Here is a 27,061-nt window from a genome sequence, read left to right on the forward strand (position 1 = left end):
AAGAAGAAGAAGAAGAAGAAGAAGAAGAAGAAGAAGAAGAAGAAGAAGAAGAAGAAGAAGAAGAAGAAGAAGAAGAAGAAGAAGAAGAAGAAGAAAGTTTAAAAAACTTGGAAGTTGTTCTGGTTTCAAAAGTGATGCTTACAGGACAATGATGTACTGGAGTACTTTGATGAACAATGTCAACTTCCAAGGGGAAAACGGAAGAAGATATAGACAAGAGGGGTGCTCCCAGATCAACCTCCTGTGGGTCTGTTGGAATCAGAATCAACGAGAAAATCAATCAACTGCCCCTGATTGAGTTTCGAGGTGGTGAACAATCGATGTTGCCTGCGTGCAAAGTTCATCGAACAATGGTTGAGGCTAACGCTAGCGCCAACCAGCAATACACCATGAGCGATATCTCAAGGGACCGATGCATGTGCTTTCCCTTGAGAGAACTCGGGTTACCACACCCTGAAGGCCATATTGAACGATGAAGGGCTCTCACTGTCGGCGGATCGATGAAGCAAATCGTCTCGGGGAACTCCCTACACAGTAGAACAGCATCTGACTACGAAAGAGCAAGGACCTCGAGACCTCGAGACCTCGACAATGCCCAACTCCAACACACCAAAGCCCTGATGTAACTGGATCGCTCCTCCCTAACAAACCACCCAGCAGAAAAAAAGATGATATACTTTAGGCAACCTCGCCGCCAACCAGAAAAACCACCAAATTACAGCTTTGGTGCGCAAAATTTGCAATGTAAATGATCATATGGTGGATTATCATCATCGCATGTCGTTGGATCTGGCACATTTTGAATGGTTGATCAAAGCTAAAATCATAGTGGAGCCGACTGTCATCCACGGTCCCCGATGCAGATCCGCCAATCATTGTGGGCCAACCAAAGGTACTTTTGTCAAGACCCACTATGGCGCCCTTTGAAGCAGATTTCTTTGGTTTGATTCTTCCAAATTCTGTCTCCAGCCTTCCTGAACCGAAAATTCCTCTTTGATAGAGTTTGGATTCTGTCTCCTGATGTCGTGAAACAAAATGTTCTCCTCTGATATAGCCTGCCATCTGTCTACTGGCTTCTTGAAGCAAACATTCTTCCCTATTCTGATTCGATGTGATCTTTTCAACCAGAGAAATCTTTCTCTTGATCTGACCCTGACATGAAGACTTTTTCTCTCTGAATCAATCTGATCTTTTCAACCAGCGAATACGCATCTTGATTTTGATCATGATCTTTTCAACCACTAAACAAGATCCTCTGTCCGCAATCTGATTCGATCTGATCTTTTCAACCATAGATTTCTCGCTCAACTTTCTAGGCAGACATCTTTCTTCAAACCCAATTCGACCTGATGTAATGAATTGAAGCAAAGATCCATAGAATTGTGTAGAAGCAGACAGTCTATCCCTTTTGAAGGAATCATGGCAACCCCTGACCTTGAGCTTCCGCACGTGACATGTCGCTGTATGCCCCCTTCACCTTCGATCACAATGGACTGAGACCACGTGAGCTTTCGTGTTGCGTGCAAGAATTCGGTCCCAAGGAACTGCTATCCTTGATCGATTATATCATCCATGCTAGAGTAGATTGACATACATGTGTGTTTCTGCTGCTATCACCAGGCAAAACCGTAGATACGTAGACATGTTAGATAGGTATTTAGTAGGTAAGTATCTCAGGAGAATTGAAGACATCAATTCCGCTAGAAATAAATACACATTCTTCAACTTGATTGACCACTTTCTCACGATCTTGTGCACTCGAATGGACAAATGCTGCGAGACTAGAATATTGATATCAGGTCACTGCTAGCCGTCTCTATCTAGCTGTCTAGTTATAATTCATGACCCTTGTCATTGTTGCTTAACATTGTCATTTCTCACGTCTCTCATACGTTCTAGGGCTTGTTGAGCTGTTCTTTGCGATAAAACTGTGTATCTTGTTAGTACTCGTGACTTTTAAAACGAACCAACACCGATTGAGCTTACCATGAAATATCCCACACAGATACTCAAATTAGCCACGAGTCCGATCCAGAACCATGGCTGAAAGGTGCTTGAAAACCCAGCACTGATGTCCGGACTGATAGGACCAGGCCCTATTTTGTTGGGACTGCACGCTCTTGCCACGATTGTTGCCACAGAGCCCAGAACTTGCGCCATAATCAGTGTAAAGGCAATGTGAACCCGTGTCAAGGTCTGAAGTAGGATCATGCCTAGGCCTACCCCCTGGAGAGCATCCAAAGTCCCAAGCCATAACCACAAAGCCCGAGATGCCAATGCGCCTGCTGTATAGCTACCTGCCCAAGGGAGATGGAGTCCGATGTTGCTGGTGCCCCACCAGATTTGAGCCCATCGAGGCGCTCCGAGACCGATGGCAAACATGGGGAGAATCCAGCTGTGCGATTTGGACAGCATACCGAAGAGCCATAGGATTCCAGCCCAGACGGCGACAAAGAAGAAAATCACCAGGAGAACAATCTGCCACGTTGATGCGTGACGGCTGCTCCAGAGAAATGCCCAGTTGCGACCATATGGCGCCGATAGGAAGAAGTTTTGAATAATCACCGTCAAGAAGAACCAAAGTACAATCTTCCGTCGTCCCAGGCTTTTATAGAAGCTTGGCATTGTTCCAGGTGCTTGTCGGTAATATTTGGGCAATCCCAACCACATCACTACTCCGACAGACCAGAGAAGTACGGCGATTGGCAATGAGATCGCTGTAATCTTCCAGGAGTTCGTGATCGGGTTGGTCGAGGCCAATATCCCATCAGCTTGGCTGCGATTCAGGTATGATCCCCAATACCAGAGTGCTACCACGTAAATCTGCTGAGTACCTTGGATCACGCAAGCCCGAAAAACCCATGCTTTCACATGTGCCCCACCTTCGTCACCAAAGTTGAGGGCGAAAAATATCGAGCCAGACGATGAAGCAACTGCGTAGAACCCAGTCGCAACATTTTGGGTCCATCCTCGACCGTTGGTGGTGCTAGCATAATGCGCAACACCGATCAGTGTAAATGCTAGGCCGTAGAAGAAAAAAGGGAGTGACAAGCAAAGCCTTGAGCTAAACCGTCGAAAGAGAATCCACCAGAACAACGAGGTGACGAGGTAGATGGTTGCGATGATGTATAGCTTCTCCGCCGTTTGACCGATCTCTCCTGTCAGTAGCGTGATCTGGTATGAGTTGGCCGCAATAATCTGCCCAAATGCCATGAAAAATGCATAGACAGGCCAATCCCCTACTCGGATTTGCATCCATTTCCGTATGCCAGATGGTGGGACATAGTCCTTCCCGAGCAGGAATTCGTCAGCAATGCTATCGTATTCGTGGTCTTGGCTGTCACTTCCTGATTCACTGCGCTGGCCGATGATCGAAGGGGTTCCGGAAACATTGCGTGATTCGTGAACGCTTGGAGTATAGTAATTGCGACCAAGTTTGGCATCTCTGAATGTTGTGAACCAGGATTTTTCTGACTTGACGAGAAACTCCTCGATGCAATTCGTAGTTTCCGAGTTATTACCATTCAGGCTGTCAAGCTTCTTCTCAAAATTTCTGGCGAACTCTCCGTTGCTATCGGTGAAGAATGGATCTACCTTCTGAAGGTTAAAATCGGTCTTCTCTCCCACTATTGAGTTGATTGAGAGTACAGATGGGCTGGCAGAGATCCGGGTCCCCGCTTCATCAAGACCTGGTGTTGGTGCTGCGAGTAGACCTGAGCCTGGACGAGGAGGATCTGGGGATTCGGGACTGTCCAGAGGGCTACGTCGGTGTCTGGGATGAACCATCATTTCGACACTTGGAGTCTGAGACACTCGCACTGAAGAGACCAGTGGTGGGGTCTGGTGGCCATTCTCAACTGCAAGTCTGTGATAGCCGCCCCTCGTCTCAGTTGACATTGTAATGTGCTCATCTTCGTCAATATCACTCTCATCAGAATCTTCCTCCGGAGTAGCATGAGGTATGTTGGTATGCCCTCGGCCAGGGCTAGGAACTCCAATATCATCACCTTCAACATCCGCCAGAGGTGAGTGGATTTCTGGAGTCTTCGTTCCGTCAAGGTCGAAAGTATCTCGAACATTTGTATGACCAGGTCCGTGATGGGATCCTAGAGAGGTGGATCTTGCAAGGCCAGGACTTGATGCTTTATTGAGGTCGTGGAGCGGTTCTCGACCGTGTCTTATATTCTTCAATCGGGCAGCAAGCGTGGATAAGCCAGAATGGCTCGCTCCGCGCGAATGGGACCATAGAGCTGGAGTATGAGCTCCGGAGGGCGAAGATATTCCAGGTGAACTCATCCCACTATGGGGGAAATATATTGAGGGTGGTTTGATAAGATCGATAACAGTCGAGTGGCGCTTCGAAGCTTCGACTTTGTCATGAATTCGCACAGCAGTAGATTGCAGAATCTCAAGATCTTCCACCCATTGGGCAACTGGGAATCTTTGAAGTGCTGATCGTGCTCTCATCAAGGCTCGAACTTCAGGTTTGGAGCTGAGGGCCTCCTCGATTGCAAGTTTGAATTGATGGATCAAGTGTGCTGTTGTTGTAGCTTCGACAGTATACCACCAACCTGGCATCTGCCCTAGACCGCCAACTCGCGCACCAACTCCAAGTGCACCCTTTCGTCCAAATTCAACAGCCACAAGGCCGAATGGCTCATCTCTGGATGGGATCAGAGCAAATTCTGCTCCCGAAAAGATGAAAGGGGGGAGGGCGGTGAAGACTGGCTTAGAGACAACTCTTCCAGGGTATAATTCCGTCATTCGATCGAGTTTCATCGCTGCGAACTTGCCGTACAAGTCAATGACCGGTCCAACGGTGAGGAGCTGAATGTCTTTGTTCGACTCCAGTAGCGAAGGGAACACATCTGCAATTAGGTCAATCCCCTTTTGCATTGACCAACGGCCAACAAAAACGAAAAGTTCCGCCTTTGGATTCTGTTCTAACCCCGCCCATTCTTGCGCCTGGCGTTTTAATCCAGGACGGGCCGCTTCAAAAGCAGGATCGATATGGATATCTTCTTCTCTGGGAAGTTTTTTGTCCCAATCTCCCGTATCGGATGGGTCAGGATTGGGAAGTTTACCAATCTTCTTCAGGCCCCAGAAAATTGGATATCTTGCATAGGACCGCTTCCCATACTTTTTTGACACTCCAACGGCTCCAAAACCTTGCTGATGAAGACGAAGATAGGACGCCCCTGCATGAAGGAGGTTGAAGACTTCGCCGAATTGGACGTATCGTTGCACGAGCTCCGTTGATAAATTGAAGACTGAAGATACCTCGTCTCGCTCGTGCCGAGTTCTCATGGGCCAAAGGCCTTGAAACTCGGCGTTGTGAAGTGAGAGGCAGGCTGGAATGGTCCGTGGAAGAAGGTAGAGTGGCGCAATAGATCCATGGTAGTCATTGATGTGATACAAATCAACGGGGAATCGTTTCAAAGCCTGAGCAATGCATTGATTCCAAGCCGAATAATAAATGGCGGACTCGAGGTCATCCATTCTGGGTGGGTAGGGCTCTGACTTTGTTTGTTGCCGAAATACTGGCGCATCCAGTAGAATGTATGTGATGTTTCGGAGGACATGATACTGGACTTGTACTTCAAAGGTTTTGCCGAGAATAGTGACGGTCATTGGCTCAGCCTTTGTATCTTCGGGGTAGTCAACGTCTCGGACACACGGTACGACCCAGATGAGGTCTTGGTGGCCCAAATTCTTTCCCATGAGCTGAGCCATGACCCCCAACCCTCCAATTTTGATCTTAATAGCCCAGTCTTCAATGTCGTATTCCATCGTCGCAATCAAGACAGTTTTGCGACGAGTTTGGTTCAAGACAGTATCGGTCTCTTGCAAGAACTTTGGCTTGCGAGAAAACTTGCCCAAGATACCAGGACTGTCTTCTGCATCCACAAGCTTCTTCAAGGGCTTTTTGAAGATCGCGCCAACAAGGGTGGCCTTTTCGGAGATTCCAACTTCATTGAATTTGACGTCGTAAAATGACTGGACAAACAACCATGCGGCAGTTCCGGCCGAGATTATGGGGATCGTCCATAACAAAATGTACAGGATGAGCTGATTCCACATGTTACCTGATGGAGTGAGCGAAAAGCGAAGAGTACCATCATTGACAGCGATTTGCCACCCTAGATAAGGCTTTGGAGGGGGTTGTGTGATATTGAGGACGAGATCTGATAGTGAAGATGGTGGCAGCCTGTCGAGGACGCTGTCACCATCAACATCTCCAAACACTTGTGTTTGGTCTGGATCGCCATCTGGATTGATACCCCACACGTTGATCTGTGCCAAAGTCCCATCATCTAGCCACTCAGTCATGAAATGGTGCGACCAGGTGGCGTTGTCTGTAAGCTCCATTCGATTGTTCAATCCAGCATCATAGCCATAAAGGTTGTATGGGCCGTTGAGAAACAAATGCGGAAATCGGCGGAGAGTTGTCCGGTCCACATCGCCCTCTTGAATATGATCGGCGCTGCCAGCCAAGCGGCTGAAGTACTCCACGCGAACATGTGTACCTTTCCATGCTTGAAGTTTGGTACCAGACCAGGCTTGCTCGTGGATTTCCACTTCACCTCCAGTATAGGGGAGCCACTCGGAAAACGAAGAACCCCAGTTTGTCGAGTATCGCCACTTGTCAGCGCCAGGAGCGGCATGAGAAAGCAAAAGAGTTCCATGGCCAGCTTTGTTGACGAGTGTGGATGAATAATTTGCCGTCGTGGGAAACACTATCGGGTTATCCTGTTGGCCAATTCTAAACAAGAATCGATCCACAGCATTGGTGTGGTCACCAGAAAGAGCTGATGCATTCCGAAGTGTGATGGCATGTATACCATTCGAGACGTTTCGCAGAGTAGCAGACCATGCCCATGTTGATGAGATTGCTCCTACGTAGTCAGGTGTCTCGGGTGTGCTCAATCTTTCGCACCTTACGGTGGTTCGATCCAAAGAGGGCGTAGTTCCTGATGCACTTGATGAGTTGAAAATAACGCTGGCGGTGACGCTATCACAGTCCATTTCTGTGGAGAATTTGAACTCGACATCGAGCGACTCTGTCCCGTTGATGTCGACGGCGGATAATAGACGTGCATCATGACCAGGACTAAAATGTGTTACCATGGGCTTAGGTCCTAACCACTGGTCAATAGGAACGTAGGCACGAAAGTCATAGGCTTCCATGTCTAGCTCTCTCAAACAACCATTTCGTTCAGTAGATCCATTGATCCCCAGTGAATGGGCGCTGGTCTGCAAGGTGTGTTCGTCGTATGGATAGAATAAGTTCTTCACGGTTGTACCCTCATCGAAGGGAGATACCAAACTGGTCGTATTCATGTCGGTCATGTTGTTAAGACAATCAAACTCGTAAACCTGGGAAGCGTTCTGGTTAGAATAGAGAAGCCATACAGGCTGGTTGCCTGCACCGATGCCACTGAGATCTTGGTGGCCGGCAAAAGATGATCGTAACACAGACCACATTCCAGTCTCAGTAGTGGTGTTTCCCGAACCGGGGTACTGTATGAGGTGAGTTTGGTTGGAAAGCTGTTGGAGGAAGAAGCCATCCTGCAGAACCGGGAACTGTTCTCGAAGTTGATTCATGTGCCGAATGATGTTCCGGATTGGATGAGAAGGATCGCGGTGGTCGTAGATCACTGTGTCATCCTCACAGCCACGGCGAGCAGCGTCAAGTGGCATTTCAAAGTATTGTGTTGAATCCAATCGATAGCAACCGTGGGTCTTCCACGCCGTCGCAGAAGACATGGGCTGACGCCCAAAGATATAATTGGATGCCGTGTTGTCAAGGACATAGAAGCCCTGCTCCTCACCCCAAAGGAGAAGAGGTGCCCCAGGGAGCTGGATACTGGTAATAAAGTTCCCCAAGAGCTGACGTTGTATACCATTTGATACTGCAGGCCAACGGAAGACATCTTGGTTGACCGTGCCGTACATATGCCTCGGGTCGAACTTTCCAGTATTTGGATTGACAAAATCATTTGTCAATAGGAACTAGGACACTCAAGTTAGCTGGGTGATTCGAACGACTGCAAATGAGGAAGAAAGATTACGCACATTGTTCCACATGTCCACCCAATTCGTCGGAGAGTCGTAGCCGGCTTCGAGATTACCGTCCATACCCAGAAACCGCGTCAGAGTCCGGTAGACTGTATAGTGAAAAGCGCCCGCGTCGAGACCTCCATACTGTGGCTGTCTGAGAAAGTATTTGCTATCGGAAGTGTTTGTCATGGTGATAGCAGCTGTAAGATTTTCGGGAAGCATATCGGGCTGTCGTCCGCGACCAATGTATAATGACCCAAAAACATTTCCGCCGGTAATCTCTCCAGGAAGGAAAAAGTTACTCTTTCCGAATCTACGGGCGCATTGGCGCATAGCGTCATTCATGGATCCCATGGCATCGACAGTGCTTTGTGTTGCCTTGTCGTAGCGATAGCCATCAATATCGAGCTGAGCAACAAGCATGCAGTAGAAGTTTTCTATTTTTTGGCGGGTCGGTTCATGCCATTCTCTTAGACGGTCTTGGACTGAAGCAAACTTCGAAAGCTGCCTTCGCCAATCAGGAAATACTCCAAAAGCCTCTGTATCTCCATATTGATCGAATTCGCTGTCGTAACAGCCGATCATTTGGTCTGTGACGTCGTTGGTTACCGGGAAGCCATCTTCCAACCAAAACTTGGGGTATTGGCAAGTATCATTGTAAGAGTTGCCGATACTGAAGTCATGATATCTTCGGTCTGTTTTCCAAAGCACCTCATGCTCGCGCAGCGTAAATGGGGTTGTCGTATTGAGATAACCGTCGAAACCAATCAAGTCTCCCATGGTCGCGAAGGTATTGTCCAGGATGACATACATGCCCCTTGAATGGATCTCTGTGACTGCTGTTCTCCACATCTCGATGTTCCCGAAGTGTTGGTCGAGGAGGGAGAGGTCTAGAGGGGAGTATTGATCATAGCCCCAGGGACTATTGATGAAAGGGGACCCAGCGATATAGAGGCCCTACCAAGGTTAGTATGTTGGCTGCCAAGCGTAGCGAGGACTTGCCTTGATGCCCATGCCTTGAAGATAGTCAAGAGTATCCACGAGACCCAGCAGGTCCCCGCCATGTCGCATTTGATTAGAATTGGTGTCGTGCTCAAAAGAAGTGCCATTTATGTTGTCATTTGAAGGGTCGCCGTTCACAAAGCGGTCGAGGAACAGAGTGTACCACGGAAATCTCCAGTTTTCGGGGGAGGGTGTATAGTTGTGTCCCGACCATTCTCCCCAGTAATCAAGCGGATGGACGGCGGTCTGGTTCTCATTAAGGTTGTATTGTGTATACAGCGGATCATATCGAAGAGCATTGATCGTGACAAGGAAACTTGCGAACAGGAAGAGCATGTCGAACATGGCTCTGGAAGGCAATGATAGGTACTGGAAGTGAACGAAACTCAAAGGGCAAGAGAATGTGAAACGAAGGTGATAAGGGGCTCGGTAGGACGGTGACAGTAAGGATAGACCATGAACGAGTGTGGTGAAGGGAAGATAGCCCAGTTCGATGGAAGATCGAGAAAGAATGATGGGAATGGATTGACAAACAAGACAATAGACGAGGGTACGGCCTTGATCACTGATCGAAGCATTGCATTCGTATTTTGTCCATGGGCTAGCCTCGCGGACACCATCGCTGCTTCAGCTGAACTTGTGGCACACGGTGCTATTGTCTTCCCTGGCGTAAGATGTATCACAGCTGAGAGGCAAGTGAAGCCCTTTGAGACATTTTCAGCCATTGTAGTGATTTGCTAAACCAACCTCGGGACCACCATAGACGGGCACTGCAGAAGGTTTTGGTTTGACAGGGTCGACTGATCCACTGTCCTCGTGGAGAAAGATAGCCATGCCGGGCGCTGGAATGTTGGGTCCAGTCCTGAGTGTTAGCTAGCAGTAACGAGATTACACGAGTCCCCGACGATGCTGACTTCGGTGACAGCCTGGGAAAGGATTCAGCAAGGAAAAACCGACATTGTATTTTGGCAATCATTGGTTCGGCTTTGATTCGTTGGGATTTCGCTAGAGGCATATGACGAAGCTGGAACATAGCAGATAAGGGCCAGGGTCGCCAGGGGCCAAAGGTAAAGTGCCAACATGAGTGGAATCGTAGTCGACTCAGCCAGCATGTCTCATGGGACGACAATTGGAACGAGACGCCGAATGATGGAGAGAGGACAGGCTCTCGTTCGTATTCCGATCACAGGCTACGCAGTTAGCTCTGTGGACGCAGATAGTGGTTTAGCAAGTTGGCTTGTTTGGTCTCACCAAAATAAAAGCACTGCTGTGTACGAGGCCTTTTCATTAGATCCGGTCGAACCATGTGTGACAAAACATCGGGAGGTGTAGGGTCTTCATTTTGGTATAGCGACCCGCCCAGGTGGAGAACGTTGAAGCATCAAGAACCGACCTAATGTGATGTTGATTGTAACTGTATATCAATCTTCATGTGACGCTCACAGGAGAAACCAGGATCAGAGGTTACCCTGTCAGGAAAAGGGCCCTGCTTCAATGTTAGCCTGCGTATTGGTAGGAATTGGGATGGGACAAGGCATTTGCCATGACGGCAATGGGAAAGACGTCGAGAATTGAGTTGTCCCATGTGGATCTGCCAGAAGCTTGAACAGGACTGGCCACCTGGCATATGGAGATCCAAAGCAGCATCCATGCATGATGGACAGGGACTGACTGGCCATGATAGGTGACAAGCGTGAAGTGGTCGCAAGATTCATCGGTGAGTTGGACGAAAGGCAACAATGCCAAGGCCGAATCAATACGAAGTACATCCAACGGCAGGCGCAACGCCGACAAGCACAAGCAAGTAAAAGCTTGTCGACTTCGTACATCGGCCGACATTCGTAAGGCGCACCTGGGTTGCAGGGGTATGCGTGGATGGTAAATCCCACATATCTGAAATCTGCACATGGACGAAACCCTCTGCTCGTGAATACTCACATCCCGCGGCGGCGTCATCTCAGGTTGACCCTGGTTAAAGTTCGACACAGGGTTGCCAGCGCTTCCATAAAAAGCCCAACACTCCTTTTCCAAACTCTGCACATATGTATTGCACTGTAAGATCACAAAAGCCTTCCTCGGCCCCTATCATCCGAGTCTAGGGTCGGGTATGCAAATCCGAACAAACTCAGGATATGAGGTGTGTCAGGCTCAACTCAAACTGTACCTTCATCCATGGATCAAAAGTGTTGGGCTCAAAGAAGGTAACGATCACCGAATCATGCATGCATATCTGTACATATTGTTTGTACGCACATGGTGGCTATGTCAGTCGGGGGACGTTGTTTCCTGATAACATCACGCGATGGGGTTGTACAAAGCCGAGGATGGATATTGTCTCAGTTCTTGTACTCTCCTCTTTTGGGCCTGCCCCTCATGTTCTTTAGATTGTTCTATTTCTGTAGACGGGTGTCTGCAGAGACACGTCTTGTGTAACATGAAATTGCCCAGGTTTGCGTCCGAAGAATAATGCAAGGGAGATGGCCTTCACTACAAGTTTGTTGAATTTAATGCATTCGGATATCCATAAATATCACGTGACAATGGCTGACAAAACTTCTTGGCAGCCGCCACCTGCGTTCTCGAAGATGTCTTTGTTAGTGTCCATCAGACAAAAGTGACAACCTCAACGACCTCAACAGCCTCAACAGCCTCACACTCGATCAACCTCAGTTCTACTTGCTCAATCCGAGGAACTAATCTTCCCCTACATATTTTTCCTTCGATCCACCTCATAACCGCAGCCATGCCTCGAGCCGAAGTCGGATCAACCAAGCACATCGCCAACCAGATGAAGTCCAAGGGACTTCAACGGTTGCGATGGTACTGCCAGGCTTGTTCGAGACAGATGCGCGATGAGAACGGCTTCAAATGTCACGTAGCCTCAGAATCACATGTGCGCCAAATGCAGATCATTGGCGAAGACCCGCGCAAAGCGATCAACGAATTCTCAAACCAATTCATGAAAGATTTCATTCAACTGTTAAGGACCGGCCATGGGGAGAAGAAGGTCAACGTCAATCACTTCTATCAAGAGTATATCTCCAACAAGCAACACATTCACATGAACGCCACCAAATGGGCCAGCTTGACAGAGTTTGCCAAATATCTTGGACGAGAAGGCATTTGTCGGGTGGATGAAGATGAGAAAAATGAAAGTAGAAGTGGTGCTAGTGGCCTCATGATTTCTTGGATCGACAATAGCCCAGAAGCCCTGCGCCGGCAAGAAACACTACGAAAGAAAGAACGACAAGATCGTGGAGACGAAGAGAGGGAACAGAGAATGATCAAGGAGCAGATTCGCCGAGCTAGGAGGGATGCTGGCTCAGAGTATCTGGACAAAGACAATCATTCCGAGGACGACGAATCTGCCGAGAGAGACGATCAAGGCATCAAGCGAAAAGATGGGGAGAAAATCATACTCAACTTTGGTGCAAAGAAGCAATCCTCCCCTGTTGACAAGCCACCAACTCCACCCCTTTCCGATAAGGATGATTCAGCGCCCGACCAGAAGGAGTCCGAGAAACTTATTCAGCCAGCCGACTCGCCGGTTCTGGCAACAGCTCCTTCTACTGCCAAGGGAGCATTAAAACCGGCTTTATCATTTGGCCTTTCCTCAAACATCGCCAAGCCAAAGAATGTCTTTGCCGCCTCATCAAAAAAGAACGCATTCTCAAGTGCAAAGAAGCCATCTTTTGTGTCAACACAACGACCTATGAGTGAAGCAGAGCGAATCATGAAGGAGGAGATTGAAAGAAAACGGCAGCGAGATTCGTATGGAGGCAATGCATTCAAAAGACAACGTGTGGCATGATGGGTAGAGCCCAACACAAGTTACCTGATGATTTACGACCTTATGTATAACACTTGTACTTTTGATACCAACAAGCTGGCAGCCATGAAGGGATGCCTTTAGAAGGAAATATTTGAAAGCCATGGTTCGAAGGGCAACCAATCATGAATTCTCTACCTTCCATGTTCGACCCGAAGAAGCCCAAATGTTCTTGAATCTTTGACAGTGCAGACATCGTGCATAAGTAAAACGAGATATTGAACTCCATAATCACATTATGAGCATATTGACAGTGAGTCGTTCTGAGCACATGTCTCACTCTTCTTTCCCGTTCGAGGCTGAAGTGGCGCTGGGAAGTCCCACCAGTGGATCATGCAACACCCTTGCTAAGTAGCATGGGTTGCGACGACAATACGAGTCCTGTACTTATGCAAATGGCGCCAAATCCCCCACCAGATTGGCGACTAAGATGGCGAGGGGTTACTCGTAGCGAAGCCACTGGATATTTATACGGCGAAAATTGTTGATTCAAAAGCCTCCATCCCCAACCGCAGGTGCCGACTTTCAGCTGATATACCTAACCTGGACTTGTGTCCATGTATGTAAACAGTGAAGGCTGCTGTTTTTTTTGTTGGTTTACGAGGAAGAAAAGTCCACGCCGCGCCACCACAAGAACCAGTACCTCTAATGCACAAACTCTGAAACACATGTCATTCCTTTTGGTGTACAATGTCAAGATAGGTATACATTGGTTGATGGCCTATCTTTAGCCGAGCCACGTCATATCTCAGCACGCTTAAGCACAGTGACAGTCAACATTCCTTACGATTACGAAGCAGGCGAGTGGGCAATGCAATTCCCCTCCCGGTCCGACCAGAGATGTTTAGAGTAGTGGATTGCGAGGTACAAACTGTGCTCAGGGGTTCAGATAATGCAGAGAGAAAGCGCAATCTTCAAGTTTTCCACCCATATCATATTTGCTCATTCGTGCATTCGGTATCCCGTTATGCCGCCAGCACACGCCGGCGGGTATATTGTCGTAATTCGATACGCAAGCCTTTCTCGCTTGCTCGTCCAGCTCGGTGCCGACAGGTCCTAGAAGTCCAAGATAGGCAAGTGCATAGGCTGATCTTGTAATCTAGGACGTGTTCAGCTCTTGTAACAATTCCCTCACTTCAGCCATGTCGGGTTTTCTCTCGTTGTAGATCGCCGCGATGAGACTGGAGTCAATGTTGGGGAATTGTCGTTGTAGGTCGGCCTGGTTGCGGTCATCTTCGCTCATCGGTGTTGCAGACTCATACTGTTGCATGTGCTCGACTTGTTCCGCTCGGTCGGTCTGCTGGGCGAGTAACTGCTCGGTGTCGGACCTTCGAATGGGTTGTGTGGGAGGAGCACCCTGTGGAGCGTTGTATCCGAACGAGCTTTGCTGCGGAGGGTTGTAGTTGTTGTAGCCCTGAGACTGATCCTGTCCTCCCCACGGGTTCTCTTGTGCGTTTTGCGCTAGCTGGTATGCCGCGTAAGACATGGGAGGTTGGCTGTTCTGCTGGGACTGTTGAGGTTGATAGCCTTGAGATTGTCCCTGGGACACGCTATCTGCCCATGGATTGTTATTCGATGACATGGCGTTTCTAGGTCTGTTGTTCTGATTCTCGTCTAGGATTTGCTGCACCCGTCCAACTCTGCCGTCGGTGAGCTTGACTTTGATGCCTCGAGGATGATTGTGTCGAGTTAATGTCTGCGCAACTCTGCCTTGAACTTGCCTTCCACTCCGTTGATCGGCTTTGAGGACGATGGAGACGTAAAGGCCAGGTTTGATTTGACTTAATGAGGATACAGGCATCAAGTCACGCGAAGAATGAAATAGGTGGCAGCTTCTGCGGTCGGACAGGCCTCGGAGGAAGGAAATGGTCGCAGCCTGTCACCATGTTTGCACCAACGTCATCTGAAGGGAGTTCAGCCACCGCCACACTTGGGAGACAGCCTTGGCACATGCACGTGGAGTGGCGCAAGGCTCCCTGGTTACCTCCTTCAAACGTCCTTCGTGAAGGTGCTACTTTACCGAACATCGCATCCTTTAACAAATGGGAAATGTACTTTAGCTCAAGATGCTCATATATGGAATGAAGACCCGTCTAGCGCATCCCATTTGTCCTTGAACGGCTGAATAGTGGAAGGAGCGCCAGAATCTCATATATAATGACCAATACTCCGTCCATTGATCCGCTGTTACGTGGATTGGATGCCACAATCTTGCGAATCAATTTTGCATGCTTGATTGATATTACTCACAGCTTCTCCACCTCCCTAACTACCTCGATCTCAACAACTTGGTCCAAACCCTGGTAAGAGGGGACCTCTATGCCATACTTGTCAGCCACTTGCTGACTGAGAAACCTTCCACCGATGAAATGCTTCTTTCCTTTGAACCATTTGACACATGGCTTCGCCGCCGTAAGACTGATCATATACTCGGGCATGAATTTGTCTCCTATCTGTCCCTTCTCCGGTGGTCCAGACTCGACATCCCAACTAGATGGAATGTCCACGCTGAGGACTGGTTTGTTTGAATCGATGATACTGGACAAAACGACATCGAATGGTGACCTGACAGGTGGGTGGAAAGAGAAGCCGAAGAGTGAATCGACGATTAAGTCGGTAGATTTTAGCGCCGAGGTGAAATCTTCAGGAGTTGAAAGGAATGGGATGGATAGATTGTGGAGTTGCTTGACCAGACCGGTGAATATCGGTTGTTTGGTTGGCTTGGGGTAGTATATGGTTGGCTTGTAGCCATAGTGAAAGAGATGGCGGGCAGCAACCAATCCATCGCCGCCATTATTGCCAGGTCCACAGGCAATCAGGATGGCCGAGCCGGAAGACGGTGGATGGACTTTGTAGACTGCATGATACCGAAAACCTCAGCCGGATAAACAAGATCATACGTGCTGAATCTCATACCTGCCTGTGAAACGCTCAAGCCGGCCAACTCCATCAACTGGTCAATACTGAAGCCGCCATCCTCACTCATGAGATCCTTGTCAAGCTCTGCAGCTTTCTTGGCCCCGAGAGTCTGTTTCGAAATTTCAACGTTAGACTTGAGAGTTCCAACGGATACAGGTCATGGTATAACAATGCGATAATGCACCATACACTCGGAGGTGTTTCTGTCCAGAAAGCACAAAACCTCAAGTATTAATCATGGCCACTTTAGGACCCTGAGAGCCAGAAAGACATATCTGAGACCAACTTACCTTTAGCGTCATCTTGGAAAATCTTTGCAGAGTGAGAATTGATTTCAATGATGCGCGAGGTACAAGTCGAGGAAGCATACGGCAGTCACGTTTGAGGGAGGATGACCGAGGGGCGAAAGATCTCGTTACAGTGGACAGAACTGGCTCTTTGAACCAATCCTTGATTTTTTAACAAAGTTGCATTCGGGAAGCCAAAGAGGAGACCAAATCATGTACATACAAGTTGCGGCAAAATTGTTGCCATCATGCATATGGGATGGCGTGAGGATGGACATGGCGCTGTTGTAGTACATCCGTCATTTCTTGGCGGTCGATGCATCCTAACCAATCGGAGTTCAGCAAGGATTTACAACGTTGAACGTGGGTAGTTCTTTCTCTCCGCGTTTCTTTCCCATCAAGCTGCGAATTGGAATCAATCACCACCAGAAAACCACACGACGACCGCATAGAGCATCACACGACACCGACCCAAAGACTCGCTCTACCTCTCCTCTTCCTCATTCTCTCTTCCCAGCGAGTTCCGACTTACTCTCCGTCCACCATGGTGCTTCGCATCCGTCTTGCCCGTTTCGGCAACGTACGCCAACCGGTTTACAATATTGTCCTGTCCCAAGCAAAGACAGCTCGGGGTTCCAAACCAATGGAAGTCCTAGGAACCTACAATCCCATCCCTCAAACCCCTTTGGCCACACCCAACACGCCCGAATATCTACCGAATGGGGAAAAGTTCCAGGCACGCAAGTTTAAAGATATTCAGTTGGATATAACCAGGACAAAATACTGGTTGGGTGTGGGTGCGCAACCTACTGAGCCTGTTGAGAAGCTCCTTTGTCTGGTAAGTGAATAGTGTTATGGATTGATTCGTCTTCCTGGGTTACTGGGGGTTTGTTGGTCAAGCCGTGCGGATTAAGAAGCTGTCACGAGCTTGTTCCCTGATCATGTCCTCCTCCCTTCAGGCTACACTTCCTGGAAATGGCTCCGGTATACTGACGCGACTTGTCTTCGCTATACAGATTGGCATGATGGAGCCGAAACCGTCATTACAGAAGAGACTGGCTTCCAATAATGTACAGCCTACTGAGCCTACATCCAAAACCACCAAAAAGCCCCAACCGCAAAAAGCCTAACGAGACGTTGGGCGACGAAGCTGAAGATAGAGCTGCATCCGTTGAATGAGGTGTGTGAAAACTGCATAGCGTGGAGTTCTGGGATCGAACTTGGAGGGTTGTCTCCTTTTGACAAGAAAAAGACGCACCCTTGTACAACATATTGAGAATGAGCGTGAAGACGAGGCCAAAGCGTAGCTGAAGCGGGTTCAAACTCTACTTGAGAGCCCATGGGGGTTTGGAAATAGGTGGATATCTACTAATATATCATGCTATACCCCATCCGCATTGTTGAACGCAAGCCAATTCCTTTTGGTGATCTTATTGATATCATGATGCTGAAAGGCGAGGTCGACGGACTGCCGCGACACGCTATGCTATGCTACGCCAAACTACTGGCATCTTTCGTCAAGAGTCTAGGTGCAATGATGTCGTCAAACCCCGAGGTGTCGACCTGAAAGCCATCGTCAAGACAGTGGCCATGCACGAAACACCTGCAAACCGTGACAGGGTCCGCCCGATTGCAAAGATACATCAATCTTATTTAGCGTAAGGCACCTTGGATCTCTCCCACTGCGGTCTGGAACCGAGGTTCATCCAAGTACTTTTTCGTCTTCAATTGCGCCAATGTAGAAGGAACATCGAAGTTGTCTTTGGCGGCAGAGGATAGGTCTTCTCGCTTCAGTCCAATCAACACGGTTCCCAGCGCCACTATCGCTCGGTACGCCGGCTCCGTTGTTTGTGCGGCTGGAGTGGCTGACGCAGTATGATTGACGGATGGACTGGAGGACAAGATTTTGGAGGTCTCTTCAATCAAGGCCAGGCCATATGGTGCGTAGGTATCTGAGTCACTGCTCTTGTCTGTTGTTATCAAGACCGCAAGGTTGAGATAAAGTGTCGTCAGAGCCACCGCGACCGAGACATCAGATGCAATGAGACTGCTCAGAGGCTTGAGGCTCTCAAGAATACTTTCCAGATGCTCTTTGATGAGTTCTCGAGAGGATTCCGAACCATACAAGGCATTTGAGAAGAAGCGGATTGCTATCATCGCTAATTTGTTGTTGGTCTTGACAAGGTCTGCGTCAAAAATGCCAGAGGAAAGAATACCAGCGACGATGTCAATGTCGTCATTGGTACCTGGGAAGTCCTTGGCTGCTGCGGCAATGAAGCGGAGAAGGTCCAAACCTGCCAGACGATTTGAAGGAGGGTCCCACCGAGTGACGATCTTGACGAGAGATGTGATGGAGGATTGAAGGGCTGGTGTGGTGGGCAAGGACGGCTTTCCTTGAAAGTTGTACTTTTCTAATTGTTGAGAGATGTCGAGTAAATGCTGAACCTCGGTCGCGGATAAGACACTTGTGGTGCCAATGTATTCGTTGTTTCTCTTTGTGATCTGACCCAGAGCCGCATTTGGTTTACCGAGGACGATAGACAGGTATTCCTTATGGGGCAGAATCTTTCTGCTGGCTGCTGGTCGAGGTTGATACGAAGATGTGGGCACCTCTCCTGGTCGGTATCTGCTCTCCGTACCCCAGGGATCAGCCCCAACTGGTTGTGCTTGTGGCTGTGACGCACCCAGGGTGGTGCCTTGTGTGTTTTTGATGATGAAATTCGCCGTTTCCTCCAGATACGACATTGGGAGTTCGTTATTTTGCAGAAACTTTGTTGCTGCGTCATAGGGATTCTGTGTGACATTGTAAGGGAGCTTCAAAGGGGGTTTGCCATCTTCAATGTCGATATCGAAAACAAAGTCGTACTCTTTGCCATTGTAGGCCGTCTTATTCGCACCAGAACTTTCAGAATCAACCACCTGACCGATCTTGATCCAGGCTTGTTGAGACATTGACCACTGGTACAGCGTTGCACTGCCATCGTCTTCTTTAATGATCTGGCTCTGTCCCTCTTTCGTGCCAGATTTACGTGTCAGGAAGTCCGGACCTGGAAGGTCAGTCATGTTGACACCGCCCACTTGTTGTTGTGGAACACTAGAAGATTTGACCGACTCAACGAACTCTGTCAGAGTTTCCTGGTCGGCGAATCTCTCTTGCTCACGGGTGAAAATTCTGGCCACCTTGTCGCTTGATCCTACGATCAGATCCCCATTCGATGAGGTTGATACAGACCAGACTGAAATTGCCGGAAGTGTGATTACCTGCACACAATTTGTTCCCTGCCATATCCTGACCGATCGGTCCTCGCCGGAGCTGACAATCTCACCGGTGGGTAGGGTGGCCAGAGAATAGATGAAGGATTCGTGGCCAAACAATTCAGCCACCAACTTTCCTCCCACCGTCCAAAGACGTATCACACCGTCGTTGGATGCGGAAGCAAAGTCGGCTCCTGTGGAGTGACCCTCTGGCAAAGCCGTCAATGCTCGTACAATATCTTTGCCGTCCCAAGAAGCCATTAATTTTCCTCGTTCGTCGAACACCCTGATCGCTCGATCTGCGCAGCCAGTGATGATCGTATCCCTGCTGTATGCTAGGACTGCCCAGACAGTGGCCGTATGACCTGGTAGATCAACTGACGGTTCCCACCGACCAACCTCCCACAACTTGGCCGTACTGTCCCAGCTTCCACTGACAAAATACCGGGCTGCAGCATCTACATCCAGCGAGCAGACTTGATGGCTGTGTCCCACGGCAATGGCTTCCGCATTGACCTCCGCTGTGGAAGAAGGTTGCCGTGCCTCAATGATGGCATCTTGTCCCGAAGAAAGGATCAGACCATCACTGTATTCTTTAGAAGGTGGAAGGTATGCTAGACAGGTCTTGAAGGTGGCGCCTTGAGATGATTCGGTAGGGTCGTAGGTGGGAGGGGAGGTCGAAACACGTTTCCATACACGAGTTGACCCGTCGCGCGAGGCAGTGATTGCGAAGGATGGGTCAGGAAGAAGAACTGCTCTGACCTGGCTTTTGTCAACTTCATTCACGATCGCAAAGAGTCGGGCACCTTACATCAGAGGTATGTCCGGCAAGCACTGCACTCAGCTTGAAATCTGGTAAAGCGTCAGACCGGTCCGCCATCCCGCTCATTTTCAGCAGGATATCGCAACTTTGTCAAACTGAAAAAGAAATCGACGCACGAAATGACTGGCGGGGTAGAGAAGCGTTGCGTTGGTTTAGTAGTACTACTCCGTACGTAGTGAATGATTAATGGATCTGCAGCCTCGCCCCAGTGACGTACCTGAGCCGCAGCCTTGTCACGCTTGGCGGCCGAGGGCCAAGAGCCTCCCCTCTCTCCCCATATATACGGAGTAGGCCTTTTAATACTGACAAACAGATGGACCCCGGTTTCAGTATCGTGAAGGAATCTCTGATGTGTTACATATTGAGTGGACTTGAAAGATGCGCGAAACTCATATGTCATACATGTATGTCTCCAGAGACCAATGGTCTATCTAAAGGTATTATTCCACAATCGTGTTTGGAGCAGGCAACGTCCCATTGACCAGGAATGCGTCCATGATTTCCCGAGCTGCCAAGTTGTCCATATAACTTGTATGTCCATCACCAGTTCTTGTAAGTAGAACGCCCTTAGGAATCTGTCTCATTAAACCGTGAGCCCAAGAAATTGGCGTCGCAGGATCGTGCTCTGAATTGACCACCAGAATTGGAGGAGCCAAAGCCATTTTGGCAGGATCAAGCCAGTGCTGAGGGTTGGTGGGCTTGAATGGCCAGCCAATACATGTGGTGGCGAATTGCATCGACATGCCACTTCCGAGGTTGTGAGGGAACATGGCACTGCCCAGATTTTGCAGCGCAATGTGTTCATCATACGTGGTGGAATTGGGTTGCCAGTCCAGACAGCCAATGGCGAGATTTGGATAGTCCACGCCGGTTCCTGGTACGGGATCGGGTCGAGACAGTAGTGTTGCATTGCCATTTAGCGATTCATTCATCGCATTCGACACCCAAATCCATTCGTTTGGACTCATAAAATTGTTCTCAAGATTGAAGATAAGATCGTAGCCCGTCACAGTAGCTTGGCATCTGCCAGCACTCTCTGTATCGGCATCGGGGAGGCATCCGGGAGCCGGTATAGGGTTTCGATTGGCCTCTGCGACCATTCCGTCCCATAAGTCAGCAGAATCCCACTCACCATAGATAGCGCAAGTGGTGTTGGAATTGCACCAGTCGAAGAACCGTCTCATTTCGTCTTCCATGGCCCAATTGGTCATGACAAAGCCTTCCAATTCTCGCATTGAATGATCCACCGCGCCATCGAGAACCATATTTCCGACCTTTTCGGGAAAAAGCTCGGCATATGCAGCGCCAAGTTGAGTCCCATAGGACCAGCCGAGCCAATTCAGCTTTTCTTCCCCAAGGGCGATTCGTATGGCTTCCAGGTCTTTGGCGGCATTTGTTGTATCTACAAAGCCCATGAGGGGTCCCGTGCGGCTCAAGCAGTCGGCACCTAGTCTTTTATTGAATTCGAGAATCTTCTCAAAAGACGCTTCGTCTTCGACAAAGTAGGATGGGGTTTCAGCCCAAAGCTCGGGATCGCATTCGACACGAGAGCTTTTGCCTACGCCACGAGGGTCTGGGCATATAATATCGTAGTGATCCTGGAGTGTTTGACTGTAGAGAGCTGGATCTCTCGCTTGTCCTTCGCATAATTCGGCAGCGGCACCCCCGGGACCTCCTGGATTGACAAACAGGCTTCCTATTCTCTTAGGACTGTTTGTTCTCAACCGAGTGATGTCCAGTGTGATTTGCTCTCCGGTGGGATCCAGCCAATTCATGGGCACCTGTAAGGTAGCACAGTCGAGGAGTGTGCTGGTTGCGTTGGCTTCGCAATGGGTCCATTCTAGCTGACTGTATGGACTCACGGGAGCTGCCCAAGCAAGCATAGGGCTCAAAAGCAACGAGAGGGGAACGTTGAAGCGCAACATTTTGTGAAATGCTCAAAGGCCAGGTTGGAGGCAGTGGCAGAAATCTAGAATGAAGCAAAACCATATACGTGGACACTGTCATACCTTTCAAGTAGTCGTTACCTGTGGCCCCACGATGACTTGTCAATTTGAAACGAGCCATCATCTGATTCAGGTGCCTAGACTTGCTAAGAGAACTTGCGACTCGGACATTGAAGTATTGACTGTAGTTTTAATCCTCGCATCGGGTATTGCGAGCCAGTTATGAAGCGGACCAGGTTATTGACCTTGGACAGACGGGATTGGTTGGTGTGCCATCACGGACCATCTGTTCCAGGCCGTGCAGAGGCCAATAGTATGCTCTAAAAGGGGCCATAAATAGAATCGGCAGAAAGAGGGAGCATGCCGTCCACCGTGAGATAGTTACCTGTCGAATTCATGTGTAACGCGTACCTGAGCGCAATGACTCTCGCATGTAACTCAGGATCATCAGTTGTGGACGTGTTGGGGAGAGATGAAACGAAAGCACAGTGAACGTTATGTTTGACCGTAACTGCAAAACTAGAGTCAACAGTGGGGCCCTCGGGCGGGGCATTGCGCCACAGCCGCCACTGAATCCTGAGACATATAATATACCTAACAAATGCATACTACGTAGTTATTATAGCCTCAGGTCCACAATGTGCTGGTCCGAGGTCATATGTCTTCTGTCTTCGAGACTGTCGTCTGAACCAAGGTATTGTGTTCAGCAAAAAAGTCGTGACCCAGACCATTCCTGATTCCCACACCGGTTGCTGTTGTCTCGGCTTATCTACTGACTATCAAGAGGCATCATGATAATCCTAGATATTGGCTTATACAAGCTGTTGTTCTACATTGACCCCATCTAGTGGACCTCATTGCTCCTCGAGCTCATCTCTCAACTCGATGACAAGGCTGGCCATCAGCCTCGTCGCCTGTGGGCCGCGCCAATCACGATAAGCTTATTACCTAATCAACTTGGCATCAAGTAATCACGAGCGACCTTCTCAGCCATGTGCATCACATCACAGATCTGGCTCCTCAGTAGCGAGAGGCTCAACCGCACCCAACCCCAACACTACCATCCCTTGCTCCCATATACCTACACGAACAATACGCCAGACATTCCCAACGAGTCCACACATATTTGGAAGGACAAAGCCCTCACGAGTGTCAACATGGGCTCACACAAACTATGATATTGTTGCACGCGGTAGAACCCTGTTCTCACAACCATGTCCCGTCCTGATTTCTCAGAAACTCAAAGGCCTGGCGCGTTCCAAGCCCTCCCAGGACGGGACTCTCTCGAATTAGCCTCCCTTGCCGATTCCGATCACGATGACCTCCCTACCTCCGGCTCTTCCTCCAGGTCTGGCATCTCTTCTTCGCGAAGGCTGTCATTGGAAAACGAAGACCCATTAGACAATGCAAACCCCGCTATCCGTCAGGGTCTCAGAGATCGTTCATACTCGGTCTCTTCGGCCTTCGATTTTACCCCTGCATTGTTTCCCTTGTCCTCGACTGCCGGTGGAGGTTACACTGCGCTGGGAAACCCTTCCTCTGTTTCCCTCGAACGACGCGGCAATCTTCAAAATCTTGAAAAGAACAAAACCCTGACATATCTTAATGGTCTCTCTCTTGTCGTAGGATTGATCATCGGTTCTGGTATCTTCTCTTCTCCAGCCCAGGTCAACTCCCACGCAGGCTCCCCTGGGGCCTCTCTCATTGTATGGGCAATCTCTGGACTGCTGGCATGGACTGGAGCGTCCTCGTACGCAGAGTTAGGAGGCGCAATCCCCCTGAATGGTGGTGCTCAGATATATCTAGCAAAAATCTTCGGTGAGGTGGTGGGATTCCTCTTCACCTGGTCGGGTATTCTGGTCCTCAAGCCCGGGAGCACAGCCATCATCGCCATCATCTTTGGTGAATACATTGTCAGAGCGGCGATTGGGGCGGAAGTCGAGGAAATCAACCCTTGGATCACCAAGGCCCCCGCCGTTGGTGCTCTGATACTGGTCACATTCCTGAATTGTGTTTCGACGCGCTTTGCAGCACGCCTAGGCGATCTGTTCATGTTCTTCAAGTTCGTCGCTCTCATCGCCGTCACCATTATTGGCGTTATCGTCGCCACCACAGGACTGTCCTTCAACGGACCCGCCAACACCGATTGGCGCACCCATCATTGGTTCCAAGGAACTAGCAAATCCATCTCCGATTGGGCCGTTGCTCTTTATGCCGGCCTTTGGGCCTTTGACGGCTGGGACAACACAAACTATGTGACGGGCGAGTTCAAAAACCCCAGCCGTGATCTCCCACGAGTCATCCACACTGCGATGCCTGCCGTGATAGGATGTTATTTACTAGCCAACATCAGCTATTTCTTCGTCCTCCCGCTCGAGACCATCAATAAGACCAATACGGTGGCGGTCCAATTCGGATCGAAAGTATTTGGCCCCATCGGCGCTCTCATCCTCGCTCTAATCGTCTCCGCCTCATGCTTTGGAGCTCTCAACGCCACAACTTTCACCTCTGGCCGATTGATCTACGTCGCCGGCCGCGAAGGGTACATCCCTGGACTTTTTGGTCGCATCGGGTTCGGTTATTCATCCAACAATGAGCCAACGCCACCAGTACAACTCAACAAACTCCGTCATCGCTCCTTCATATCCAAATTCTTCAGTCGCCTGTTTGGCGATTCTTCCATCGGAACATTCCACACCCCTATCAACGCCATGCTTCTCAATCTGGTTCTCAGCACCGTCTACATCGGTGTAGGCGAGTTCCGCACTCTAATCACCTTCTACGGTGTAGCCGGCTACACATTCTACTTCCTCACGGTCCTGGGCTTGATTGTCCTACGGATTCGAGAACCTAACCTGGAACGACCATATCGCACATGGATCAGTACGCCGATCATATTCTGTTGCGTCAGTCTCTTCCTGGTGTCTAGAGCAGTGATTGCTGAACCGGTTCAAACCGTCATCGTTCTCGTCTTTGTCGCCAGTGGAGTCCCCGTGTATTATTTGTGGGTGAGGAAAGGTGTTGAAGGAACGGCTGGAACTGGTGGTCGTGGCAGCACGAGGAGTGAAACCAGGTTTTGGAGGCGATGGGGGAGATGATGGGATTTGATATTATACTCTTCGTCGCTCCATATGTGCGCAGACGCAGACGAGAGCGAGTGTCACACCCGAGGCCTGTCTAGGATGTTTTGGATACAAATATAACCAAGAATGAATTTCTCAGGCTGAGCAGTAACCAAAATTTCCCCGTGACTGAATGCGCAGTGGTAAACCTTGAGTGATTGGCCTTGCCAGTCAAGTCATGGCAGTAATAACAACAACTTTAGTGCTTCATAGAACTACACACGTGAATCAAACAAGGCAGTAAGGCTTCGTGTAAGTACTTTTACATGCCAGAATTATGACTTATCTCCACATTGCACCGAAGCAACCCATTTTCACGTCCCAGGACTTGCAGCCAAGACAAGTAGATGCCATCGAGCCATGATATCAAACGTCTAGCGTTCTTCCTTCAGTAGAGCTCTGCCGAGCCAACTCGACCAGACGGATGACTTGGACAGCTTCTTCCACTGGGACAGGTGCTGGGGCCTGATGGTCTTTAAGGGCTTTCGCTAGCTGTCGGTAGTACTCGACGTAGGTTGGAGGCGGGTGAATGGTTGGCACTCTGCGACTTGTGATGACGCCATCTGTGACCGTGTTCAAGACTACATGGTGAGACTCTTGCTCAATGCCGAAGTTTGGATCACCGGGTTTCATGCCCTCTTTCCTCAATTGGTCTTCTTGAGGGTCGAGATGAAATTTCTTGAACGATCCCTTTTCGCCTCGAACCCAGAAGCGTAGCTGCTCCACCTCGGGACTGACCACACCCGCCTTGACTGTGACAAGCAGCTGGTTGTCGTAATGCAGGAGCACTGTGGCCGAGTCTTCCAACCCAGTTGTGTTAACGGCGCGTTGAGATCCAACAAACCCGGTGATGCGTTTGGGCATGCCAAATAGATGCACCACCTGGTCCATCAAGTGGGTTCCAAGGTCGTAGACGGCACCGGTGCCAGGAGCGTGATGCGCCTTCCAGTTATCAGCGGGTGGTTCTGGACGATGTCGGTCAAAGTGTGATTCGAATTCGACCACCCGCCCAAGGGTTCCATCATCGATGAACTTCTTCAAGGTTAAAAAGTCGGAATCCAATCGTCTGTTCTGATAGACGGTCAAGACGACACCTTGAGATTTGGCTAGATCAGCAAGCTCGCGTGCCTCTGCTGAAGTGGGGGTGAATGGTTTCTCGACCACCACTGTATTTCTGAGTTAGTTGTCTCTGTTTGTCGCGTGGGTACCTGCAGTAGGGAGGTATCCCAGCTCACCATGCTTTTTGGCTTGAAGTGCTAACTTGGCCAATGTTAGATGTGACTCAGGCGCGGTCGTGACAATCACAAGATCGACCTTTTTGTCATTGACTAGCTCATCCGCTGACCGGTAGACTTTAATCCCAGGGTTATCGCGACCTGCATCATCGTCTACCTTGGGAGTTCGCTGGACGACAGCGTAAAGATTGAAGTCGTCGACGGCATTGATGAATGGTATGTGGAATATCTTCGCGCTAAGTCCATAGCCAATGATGCCCACGTTGAACTTTTGTGTGGTCATCCTGTTGGCGGCTTGCTTCTTCTATGCGATTGGGACCAAGGCTCACTATGTGATGCGGCTGGAAAAGTTCAACTCACGTTGACGTTATTATTGTTGAGGTGGGGGAGGGGCATAAGCATTTGAAGCACATGCCTGGGCTCCGTTCCTGCCGCAAGACGCACATGTGGGACTTGGCATCAAATACATTTGAGAGCAGGTACCGCATAAACAATCAGGCAGGCGCGATGGACCAGGGTGAGTCCTTATACACGTGATGAAGCGTATGCCTCGTAAGTTGGCCGCAGTCTGGCTGTCTCTGA

The 27,061-nt window shown here is 49.4% G+C and overlaps 9 protein-coding genes across 10 annotated transcripts; 3 read left to right on the forward strand and 6 right to left on the reverse strand.

Annotated features, from left to right (window-relative positions):
- Positions 1–1,338: 1,338 nt before the first annotated feature.
- PV10_05888 lies at positions 1,339–10,772 on the reverse strand. 2 transcript variants are annotated; one of them, XM_016370622.1, is made up of 5 exons: positions 10,315–10,772; positions 9,064–10,253; positions 8,077–9,018; positions 1,987–8,013; positions 1,339–1,928 (listed from the first exon to the last, which is right to left on the reverse strand). In XM_016370622.1, exons 2-5 carry the CDS (start codon positions 9,406–9,408, stop codon positions 1,896–1,898), a joined length of 7,347 nt encoding a protein of 2,448 aa, XP_016222915.1. In that variant the 5' UTR covers positions 9,409–10,253; positions 10,315–10,772; the 3' UTR covers positions 1,339–1,895. The 2 variants fall into 2 exon arrangements, with proteins under 2 accessions (XP_016222915.1, XP_016222916.1); XM_016370623.1 differs by having other exon boundaries at positions 1,339–8,013.
- Positions 10,773–11,460: 688 nt separating this feature from the next.
- PV10_05889 (uncharacterized protein) lies at positions 11,461–13,074 on the forward strand. The gene has a single exon (XM_016370624.1). It carries the CDS (start codon positions 11,807–11,809, stop codon positions 12,872–12,874), a length of 1,068 nt encoding a protein of 355 aa, XP_016222917.1. The 5' UTR covers positions 11,461–11,806; the 3' UTR covers positions 12,875–13,074.
- A 393-nt stretch (positions 13,075–13,467) lies between these two features.
- Positions 13,468–14,741, reverse strand: PV10_05890 (uncharacterized protein). The gene has a single exon (XM_016370625.1). It carries the CDS (start codon positions 14,691–14,693, stop codon positions 13,992–13,994), a length of 702 nt encoding a protein of 233 aa, XP_016222918.1. The 5' UTR covers positions 14,694–14,741; the 3' UTR covers positions 13,468–13,991.
- Positions 14,742–14,959: 218 nt separating this feature from the next.
- PV10_05891 (YjeF family domain-containing protein) lies at positions 14,960–16,341 on the reverse strand. The gene is made up of 3 exons (XM_016370626.1): positions 16,102–16,341; positions 15,809–15,920; positions 14,960–15,749 (listed from the first exon to the last, which is right to left on the reverse strand). The coding sequence occupies exons 1-3, from the start codon at positions 16,177–16,179 to the stop codon at positions 15,139–15,141; spliced, it is 801 nt and encodes a 266-aa protein (XP_016222919.1). The 5' UTR covers positions 16,180–16,341; the 3' UTR covers positions 14,960–15,138.
- A 155-nt stretch (positions 16,342–16,496) lies between these two features.
- Positions 16,497–17,509, forward strand: PV10_05892 (ribosomal protein S16). The gene is made up of 2 exons (XM_016370627.1): positions 16,497–16,936; positions 17,115–17,509. The coding sequence occupies exons 1-2, from the start codon at positions 16,643–16,645 to the stop codon at positions 17,226–17,228; spliced, it is 408 nt and encodes a 135-aa protein (XP_016222920.1). The 5' UTR covers positions 16,497–16,642; the 3' UTR covers positions 17,229–17,509.
- Position 17,510: 1 nt separating this feature from the next.
- PV10_05893 (uncharacterized protein) lies at positions 17,511–20,333 on the reverse strand. The gene is made up of 2 exons (XM_016370628.1): positions 20,165–20,333; positions 17,511–20,115 (listed from the first exon to the last, which is right to left on the reverse strand). Exons 1-2 carry the CDS (start codon positions 20,240–20,242, stop codon positions 17,752–17,754), a joined length of 2,442 nt encoding a protein of 813 aa, XP_016222921.1. The 5' UTR covers positions 20,243–20,333; the 3' UTR covers positions 17,511–17,751.
- Positions 20,334–20,616: 283 nt separating this feature from the next.
- On the reverse strand, positions 20,617–22,143 carry PV10_05894 (uncharacterized protein; the record flags this gene model as incomplete). Its single annotated transcript, XM_016370629.1, has 1 exon — positions 20,617–22,143. The coding sequence occupies exon 1, from the start codon at positions 22,099–22,101 to the stop codon at positions 20,617–20,619; it is 1,485 nt and encodes a 494-aa protein (XP_016222922.1). The 5' UTR covers positions 22,102–22,143.
- A 772-nt stretch (positions 22,144–22,915) lies between these two features.
- Positions 22,916–25,373, forward strand: PV10_05895 (uncharacterized protein). The gene has a single exon (XM_016370630.1). The coding sequence runs from the start codon at positions 23,337–23,339 to the stop codon at positions 25,218–25,220; it is 1,884 nt and encodes a 627-aa protein (XP_016222923.1). The 5' UTR covers positions 22,916–23,336; the 3' UTR covers positions 25,221–25,373.
- Positions 25,340–26,835, reverse strand: PV10_05896 (uncharacterized protein). The gene is made up of 2 exons (XM_016370631.1): positions 26,480–26,835; positions 25,340–26,410 (listed from the first exon to the last, which is right to left on the reverse strand). The coding sequence occupies exons 1-2, from the start codon at positions 26,760–26,762 to the stop codon at positions 25,611–25,613; spliced, it is 1,083 nt and encodes a 360-aa protein (XP_016222924.1). The 5' UTR covers positions 26,763–26,835; the 3' UTR covers positions 25,340–25,610.
- Between the last annotated feature and the right edge of the window lie 226 nt (positions 26,836–27,061).

This window comes from Exophiala mesophila (assembly GCF_000836275.1).
Source record: "Exophiala mesophila strain CBS 40295 unplaced genomic scaffold supercont1.4, whole genome shotgun sequence".
NCBI lineage: Eukaryota > Fungi > Ascomycota > Eurotiomycetes > Chaetothyriales > Herpotrichiellaceae > Exophiala > Exophiala mesophila.

Bases quoted from the DNA above. Each gene is read 5' to 3' on its own strand.
- PV10_05888 (XM_016370622.1), bottom strand. From the start codon at position 9,408: ATGTTCGACATGCTCTTCCTGTTCGCAAGTTTCCTTGTCACGATCAAT. The intron at 9,019-9,063 runs GCAAGTCCTCGC...TAACCTTGGTAG, and splicing joins TTCAAGGCATGGGCATCAAG to GGCCTCTATATCGCTGGGTC. The intron at 8,014-8,076 runs GTGCGTAATCTT...TGAGTGTCCTAG, and splicing joins GGGTGGACATGTGGAACAAT to TTCCTATTGACAAATGATTT.
- PV10_05889 (XM_016370624.1), top strand. From the start codon at position 11,807: ATGCCTCGAGCCGAAGTCGGATCAACCAAGCACATCGCCAACCAGATG.
- PV10_05890 (XM_016370625.1), bottom strand. From the start codon at position 14,693: ATGCCTGTATCCTCATTAAGTCAAATCAAACCTGGCCTTTACGTCTCC.
- PV10_05891 (XM_016370626.1), bottom strand. From the start codon at position 16,179: ATGCTTCCTCGACTTGTACCTCGCGCATCATTGAAATCAATTCTCACT. The intron at 15,921-16,101 runs GTAAGTTGGTCT...ATTTCGAAACAG, and splicing joins TTTCCAAGATGACGCTAAAG to ACTCTCGGGGCCAAGAAAGC. The intron at 15,750-15,808 runs GTATGAGATTCA...GGTATCATGCAG, and splicing joins CTTGAGCGTTTCACAGGCAG to TCTACAAAGTCCATCCACCG.
- PV10_05892 (XM_016370627.1), top strand. From the start codon at position 16,643: ATGGTGCTTCGCATCCGTCTTGCCCGTTTCGGCAACGTACGCCAACCG. The intron at 16,937-17,114 runs GTAAGTGAATAG...TTCGCTATACAG, and splicing joins TTGAGAAGCTCCTTTGTCTG to ATTGGCATGATGGAGCCGAA.
- PV10_05893 (XM_016370628.1), bottom strand. From the start codon at position 20,242: ATGAGCGGGATGGCGGACCGGTCTGACGCTTTACCAGATTTCAAGCTG. The intron at 20,116-20,164 runs GTAAGGTGCCCG...GACAAAAGCCAG, and splicing joins TTGCCGGACATACCTCTGAT to GTCAGAGCAGTTCTTCTTCC.
- PV10_05895 (XM_016370630.1), top strand. From the start codon at position 23,337: ATGTCCCGTCCTGATTTCTCAGAAACTCAAAGGCCTGGCGCGTTCCAA.
- PV10_05896 (XM_016370631.1), bottom strand. From the start codon at position 26,762: ATGACCACACAAAAGTTCAACGTGGGCATCATTGGCTATGGACTTAGC. The intron at 26,411-26,479 runs GTGAGCTGGGAT...TCAGAAATACAG, and splicing joins ACTTCAAGCCAAAAAGCATG to TGGTGGTCGAGAAACCATTC.